General features: G+C 36.3%; 1 protein-coding gene across 1 annotated transcript; it reads left to right on the forward strand.

The window, feature by feature from the left end:
- The first annotated feature begins 5,170 nt into the window (after positions 1 to 5,170).
- LOC125079365 (olfactory receptor 52A5-like) lies at positions 5,171 to 6,121 on the forward strand. Its single transcript, XM_047692921.1, has one exon. The coding sequence runs from the start codon at positions 5,171 to 5,173 to the stop codon at positions 6,119 to 6,121; it is 951 nt and encodes a 316-aa protein (XP_047548877.1).
- Positions 6,122 to 8,273: the final 2,152 nt, after the last annotated feature.

Here is an 8,273-nt window from a genome sequence, read left to right on the forward strand (position 1 = left end):
TTATAGGAATTAGGTCACTCATGTTTGCCCTATATTGTCTCATGTTGATAGAGAAATAAGTATAGTTGTGATGTATGTGATGTGTGTGAAATATATGAGTAAGTGTGGATGTGTGTCATGTGGGTATGGATGTGGGTGTATATCCCCTCATTTCTTTAAGAGGTACTTTTCTTTTTCAAAGATTTATGTATTTATTTGAGGGGGAAAGGCAGAGGGGAGAGGGGGAAAGAGAATCCCAAGCAGAGTCCCCACTGAGCATGGAGCCAGAAACAGGGCTTGATCTCAGGACCCTGAGATCATGACCTGAGCTGAAATAAAGAACTGTTCCCCTAACCAACTGAGCCACCCAGGCGCCCCCTCTGAAAGGTACTTTGAGCAGTGATTCCCCTATACCAATGAGCCTAAATGATGCTTTCACTGTCTCTCTGTCAAGCAAATCCTAATCATACAAGGTAGGAAAGGTTTTGGGTCAATAAAAACTTAATTTCACAAACTTACAGGGCTTTCAAATTTCATGCTGTAGAAAAAAATAAATAAATAATAGGGGCCTCACTGAAAAGCCCCAGCCTCATGCACAGTGTGCTCTCTGGATCCTGCCGTACACCACCAAGATTTGCTGCAAGGTCTTCAAGGCACTAGGCCTCCGAACTCCACAGTGTTTTTGCTGATAATACAAATTCTAGGACAATAATCTTTTTTTTTTTTTAAGATTTTATTTATTTATTTGACAGAGAGATCACAAGCAGGCAGAGAGGCAGGCAGAGAGAGAAGAGGAAGCAGGCTCCCCGCTGAGCAGAGAGCCCGATGCGGGGCTCGATCCCAGGACTCTGAGATCATGACCCGAGCCGAAGGCAGCGGCTTAACCCACTGAGCCACCCAGGCGCCCCCTAGGACAATAATCTTGCCAGTCCTGAAAATGTGCCTATGGCCTCAAGTGGGTTTTCATATGTATCTTAAGGAACTTAAAGATGATATCATTCTGAAAATTTTGCATTAAATGAATTGTCATTTAGTGCTCTTAGTTTTACTCATTCATCTTTAAATATTGTCTCATCTAAGTGTTAGTACAGAGTTATCATTTATTTTTCACTTATATAAAATTTGCTTAAATAGAATGATCAACCCAAAACATGATGTAATTTTCCATTTTCCCAAATCTCCAGCATGGTTACTCTATAACATTCTGAGAGAGTATGGATTATTCAGTTAAATAATAGCCAAACTGTTCAAATATGTAAAAATAATAGAACTATATAATATTAAACTGAATTAATTAATTAAATAATTAATTAATTAAATTGGAGGTGGAAGACCTCCAATATAACACAACATTAATTCGGTTTTTACTTTGCAGTTCCCTTTTTCTATGTAAAACAAGGTTATATTAACCACTCAATAATGTGGATATTATAGGTAAAATACTCTTAGACACATTTATTGAGGCAGTATAAAGATTGTGAATCAGTATACTCGTTTTGCCTCTGTGATCCAGCTTATCATGAAAAACTATGTAGTTGGCTCTCTATTTGGTGATTTGGCTAGCTAGCATCAATTGGTTAAAACTGACCACTGAGGTGATTTCTAGAAGAGATCAATCAGGTCTCTATGATTCAGCTTATTATGAAAGACTAGGTATTTGACTCTGTGTTTGGTGAGTTGGCTGGCATCTGTTGGTTAAAACTGACGACTGAGGTGATTTCTAGAAGAGATTAATCAAAGTGAAAAAAATCTGTAAGATTTTATCTTGGTGATGTAAACTTAAAAGTGTTTAGATTAGCTGTAGCTACGAAAACCCCTCAATTTCCACTACTTCCTTTCAGCTTCATGGAGTTAAATTATGAGTCCCTGGGGCACCTGGGTGGCTCAGTGGGTTAAAGCCTCTGCCTTCGGCTCAGGTCATGATCCCAGGGTCATGGGATCGAGCCCTGCATCGGGCTCTCTGCTCGGCAGGGAGCCTGCCTCCCTGTCTCTCTGTGCCTGACTCTCTGCCTACTTGTGATTTCTGTCTGTCAAATAAATAAATAAAATCTTTAAAAAAAAATTATGAGTCCCTGGGTATATTTGAAATGAAATGTTGGAATTAATGCTACTTCTTTCCAATGTTCATGTATTCAATTTTAGAAGCCGTTGAAGGATGAAAAAATATTTAATTGTATATGAAAGCATCTCTCGACACTTTTATTATTAACTACATTCCTCAAGAGAATTGCATCACAGTCTTGCCTACATCTGGTATTATATTTGCCCTGTATTAGTCTCTTTGGGAATAGTTTTTTTTTTTTTTTTAATAACTGCATGCTTGACTACATTAGTATGTCTGTGTATGCACATAAAATATTGGAGAGCTGGGCTTAAGAGTATGCTCTCTTCTAGGTGCTTCTGAGATCTACACAGAGAAATGTTAGAAAGTATCTAAGAGGACTGTGGGAAAGTGCACCTTGTAATTATGCACAGCGACTGTCTTGTATGAAATCCTAAGAGGAGAAGAACAATTGTCAGAATTTCATGAAGGACATGAGGGGTATAAACTAATGACACTGAGTTAATCTTGGTCTAGTTAGTGGTTTTGACCATTATTTTCCCCCTCTTATCTATGATAAATATCTTCATATTTTTAGACAAAACAAATATATATCTTGATTTATGTATTTGAAGATAATGCTGAAATAAAAACAGAAGATGTTTATATTCCTTCTAGGTAAGATCCTTAGCATTTTTTCTTAGACTGATTCTTCACTTTTCCTAATCTCTACCCTCTCTTCTCCATGCAGAGATACATCTGAAAATAAGGCCAGTGGATTTTCATCTGCATTAAGTCTTGTGTGTTTTTCATATTAAACAGGTATTAATAAATTGTATTAAATGAAGTACTAATTAATTCCTACCATAATATATTTAATAAATACCATATGTCAAGGATATAAAAGAAGAATTTTGAATTTTGCTTATAACATCATGCAATTCTTCACAGAGGAGATAATGTTTGACTTGATGGCTTAATAATGAATAAGTATTTTGGAGATCAGAAAGACAAGGAGGGGCAGGAGGAGAGCTAGAGGAAATGATACAAGCAAAGGAAAATATAAGAAATTGCAGACTTCTGAATTAGTTTACAGAATTCTAGCATGTGTTTCAATATGACTGATAAGTTTTCAAGGGTGATTCAGTGAAAGTTAGCAATAATATGAATAGCATATATAAAAATTGTATCTCCTATTCCAAAACATTTAATCACTGAATGTACAATTTGAAATAATTTGAAAGAATGGCTGGTTATTTGATTTTCTTCTAGAGAAATTTAGGATTTTTTCCCCATATACAGCTACACACAATAAGTACCTTCTTTATAGGATTCCTGGACTTATTAAAGTGTATTGGCTGGGTGACTGGCAAGTCAGGATTAAATACAGATATTTAACTCTAAAACCTAAATCAGATTTTTCACTAATTCTCCCGCTTCCTGAGAGAGAGGACCTTTACCAAGCCGGGACTGTTTAACAAGCAGTTTTAACAAATGTGTCTTGTTTTCAGGTTAGATTTATGGAGAGGAGATATTTATGTATTTTTAACTAGTGTTTATTAAAACTATGGACTCGGCAATATTTCTGGACAGGACAAATATATAGAATGAGTAGAAAGAGAGCCATGGAAAGGAATACAGTTAATAATGAAAATCATGGCATTAACAATATAAAGGGAGTCAAACAAAGCACAAAGGGAGGGTATTTTGAGACAGGAGAAAACAGGATAAAGTGTAACAGAAGTGAAATATACATTTAAAAGAGAAAATATATTGACTACAAAGAATTTTCTAAAAAGTTTATCATGTCTAATTAGAGTGTCATTTAAAATTTTTCCAGAAAAATAAACTTCAGAGTTATGGATGTAAAGGTTTATGACAGTGGTTTGAAAAATTACTGAATTTGAATTTTAAAATAAGGGAAGTCATAGTGATTTATGTCAGGATCGTAGTGGCAATTAAAATAAGACAGAGATTGTTAATAGGAAAACATGACACTAACCAACACCTTAGGATCAAGAGAGGAGTTATCATAGAGATGAAGAAAGGAGAAATTAATGAATAGAAATGGCCAGAAATTAGCCAGGAAATTAAGAGCTGCAAAATTTTAATGGGAATCCTTCCAGAATGGTCATCTTTCTCCAATATCATTAAGCTTCTCTTTTGGAAAAACAGGATGTATAGATTACAATGTGAGATATTCAAGCACAGAGGGGTAGATAATTTAAAAATCAAGGATATGGTATCAGGTGGCCTCCTGAAGTCAAAATCCCCACTGTAGGGCTTATTTGCCCAAGACCGAGAAGTGCTCCTAAAGAGTGAGGGTTTCATTATTAACATTGCTGTTATTATTATTATTTTAACTTCTGCCTGTCTGACTGATTAAACTAAAACTTTTTGGTAAGGAAACAAGAAAGAGGTGATACATAGCACATCAGTTAAGTTCCACAGTCCTATTAATTTAGAAGTTCAAAGTATAATGGAAGACATTAGGAGAAGTAAAGGAAAAGTGAATTGGGATAAATCGGAAGGGGAGACAAACCATGAAAAACTGTGGACTCTGAAAAACAAACTGAGGGTTTTGGAGGGGAGGGGAGTGGGGGGATGGGTGAGTCTGGTGATGGGTATTAAGGAGGGCACCTATTGCATGGAGTACTGGGTGTGATGCATAAATAATGAATCTTGGAACACTGAAAAAAATTAAATTAAATTAAAAAAAAAGAAGCTCAAACTATAGTCAATGAGATAGCCTTTAACTAATTATGCAAATAAACGACTAGAATTTACACTCACTAGAATGAGTATTTCTTTTTTTCTATACTGAGCGTTTATATGAATATGTAATTATGTGTTTGTATCTGTATGAATGCATGACAGAGAGAGAGAGACAGAGAGAGACAGAGAAACAGGGAGACAAAACAGAAGACAAAACCAATATCCAAGGTAAGTTATCGAGGGGGCCTATTTCTGCGTTCCTGGTCCCATTTAAATACCTCAGCAAAAAGTGAGTATGCCCGACAAAATGCCAGTGAAACCATATTCAGCCTCTGATTGTATGAATCTAGGTGAGAAGAGAAAACAGAGGACAGACGCTAAACACATACTGCCACTTTGAACCAGAAGCTCTGAACCAGGGTTCTCTAAGCCAACATGATTAATCTCAATGGCACAGTCTTCATGCCCTCGGTGCTGACACTGATCGGGATCCCTGGATTGGAGTCTGTGCAGTTCTGGATTGGAATTCCTTTCTGTGCCATGTACATCACTGCTCTATTTGGAAATTCCCTGCTCCTGGTCATCATCAGATCTGAACACAGCCTCCATGAGCCCATGTATCTCTTCCTGGCAATGCTTGGAGCAACAGACATTGCTCTCAGTACCTGCATCCTACCCAAAATGCTAGGAATATTCTGGTTTCATCTGCCAAAAATATACTTCGATGCTTGTCTCTTTCAGATGTGGCTCATCCACACCTTCCAGTGCATCGAATCAGGAATTCTGCTGGCCATGGCCTTGGACCGCTATGTGGCCATCTGTGATCCCCTGAGACATGCAACCATCTTTACCCACCAACTTCTCACTCAGATTGGGGTTGGAGTGACGCTCAGAGCAGCCCTCTTTGCAGCTCCGTGTCTCATCCTCATCAAATGTCGGCTGAAGTACTACCGGACCACTGTGGTCTCCCATTCATACTGTGAGCACATGGCCATCGTGAAGTTGGCAGCAGAAGACATCCGAATCAACAAGATCTATGGTCTCTTTGTGGCTTTCACTATACTTGGATTTGACATAGTCTTCATCACATTCTCTTACATCCGAATATTTCTAACTGTCTTCAGTCTTCGTCAGAGGGAAGCTAGGCTCAAAGCCTTCAATACCTGCATTGCCCATATTTGTGTCTTCCTCGAGTTTTATCTACTGGCTTTCTTCTCCTTCTTTACACACAGGTTTGGATTCCATATTCCACCCTACATTCATATTCTTCTGTCCAACCTTTATCTGCTTGTCCCTCCTTTGCTCAATCCTATAGTGTATGGGGTAAAGACCAAACAGATTCGAGATCGGATGTCCAAGATTTTCTACTCTAAAGATCCATCTTGATTTTTCACTATCTCATATCAAATAACAACAGCAACAACCACAAAATAATGAAAAAATGTTGGTGAAAGTTTAGGCCTTCTCAAGTTCATTGTGTAAAAGAATATGTAGTCATAGTTTTGCATTCAAGACAGTAAAGCTCTGACTCTTATTTTTAAATTTTCACTTGTTTTGGAACAAAGTTAGTTGAAACAGGCAGAGTTCATCATATCTAGTCCACACATGACATGGATGACAAAAATCATGAATAAATTTTTGAAGTTCAATCAGCTCTTTGTCACTAAGACAAATATTTCTTAAATCAAATTGAATGTTAATATTTTGGCCTCTGTTTAAAAACATCAAGTGATATTTTTTCCTAATACACAAGAAATTCAATATATTATAATTCTAGTGTATATGAAACTAATTCTGTCATTATCTACTATCATTTATGATCACACTTCATCATCCCAAAATTCTTTACTAAGTGACCATGAATTAAGCATTAAGTGGAGATTGAGATCTTTAATTTGTGCATCAAAATGTAATCATAGTTTCTTCTTTCCCCACAAAAAATTTCACACAGACTACTATAGGGGCATATATAATAGATTTCTTAATGTAAATTAAATTCTAATAGAGAAATTTGAATGGAAGACAAATGAAATAAATATGGAATGATTAGCAGTGAGCATACTCACTAATTTTGTTGTAAGACCCTACAAAGAAGTAAAATAATATTTTAAATAGCAAGTTTTATAACTTTATAGATACATCAAATAAAAAATTTAAATGTAAAAGTCAGGTGCAGGCTGATAACAACAACTATTTAGGGAGATTCCTGACTATGGCTTAATGATACAACAATATGGAACATGGATTTGGACCTTCTCTCTCATTCTATCTACTACCTCCTGGTTAGTGTATTTTTGTATCATGTTCTTTCACGTAAACCTGACATTCACATTCTGTGTGGTTGATGAAGTATAGTGTCAGATTCTATGAGGGCAAAAAGTAACAGTTTCATTATATTTATGTGTTTGGACTTTGGAGTAAGTTTTTCACATGGAGAACTAATCATCTGCTGCACACCAAATTGTGTGGGATTTTTACCATTTACATTACACTTCTCTTTAATTGCAGAGATGATCAGTAATCTGTATAGTGCCAAAGTCAGAATTTTTCTAATTGGACATTTATCTTCTTCCTTTTAAGACACTATTCTCTTCAAGAGATACATCCATTTCTGTTACTTTTACCCTTCACTCTCATTGTGGTATATCCTCTCCCTGGAGCCTCTGTCTCTGATTCTTATATTGGCAGAATCTTCCTTCTGTAGGATTAAGTCCAACATTTTTGATATCTTTCTCAGGATGACTTAATTGAGGTTTCTTTTTGGGCTCAGTGTTATTCTTTGTAATCCATAGCAGTCTGTGCAGTTCAAACCATACTATATAAAAATGTATGTATCGTTTTGGGTATTACACTGGATGCCTAATAATTAATATTTATCATGTAGCATCAATTAACCTTTTGTCATATATGTGACACTTAATTAATACTCAATGACTTGGACTGACTTTTACTGATTTCATTGACAGCGTGGTATTCGCTGACATAAGGACTTTTGAAGGACGGTTTAGGGGGAGAAACACAGTCATAAAATCTCCTTATGTTAATGTTTAATTTACAAAATGAATCTCCCTAGTTCAGATATCTACTTGGCAGCTGTTAACACAATCTAGGGAAAACTGGTGTAATTTATCTTCATATCTCCAACGCCTAGTATGGTGCTGACATGATGCATACAAAATGAAATTTTACTGAATAAATGTAATAATAAAATTCCATTCAAAATCTAGTTGCATTCTTATATGAATCCCATAAACTGTTTAATCCATGTTAGAGATGATGGGCATGAAAACTGAGATTCATGGGAGGCCTGTCCCTCAACTTGGGTGGAAATTACAATGTCAAAAAGGACAAAATTAAAGGGGCACTTGGGTGCTCAGTCAGTTATGTGTCTCACTCTTGATCTCAGCTCAGGTCTTGACCTCAGGGTCATGAGTTCAAGCCCTGCATGGGGTCCACACTGGACATGGAGCCTACTTAAAGAAAAAAAAAAAACTATAAAAAAAAAGTAGAATTAAATCTGTAGTTTGGGATTTCTATT

The sequence above is a fragment of the Lutra lutra genome, chromosome 10 (genome assembly GCF_902655055.1).
Source record: "Lutra lutra chromosome 10, mLutLut1.2, whole genome shotgun sequence".
In the NCBI taxonomy this organism is placed as follows: Eukaryota; Metazoa; Chordata; class Mammalia; order Carnivora; family Mustelidae; genus Lutra; species Lutra lutra.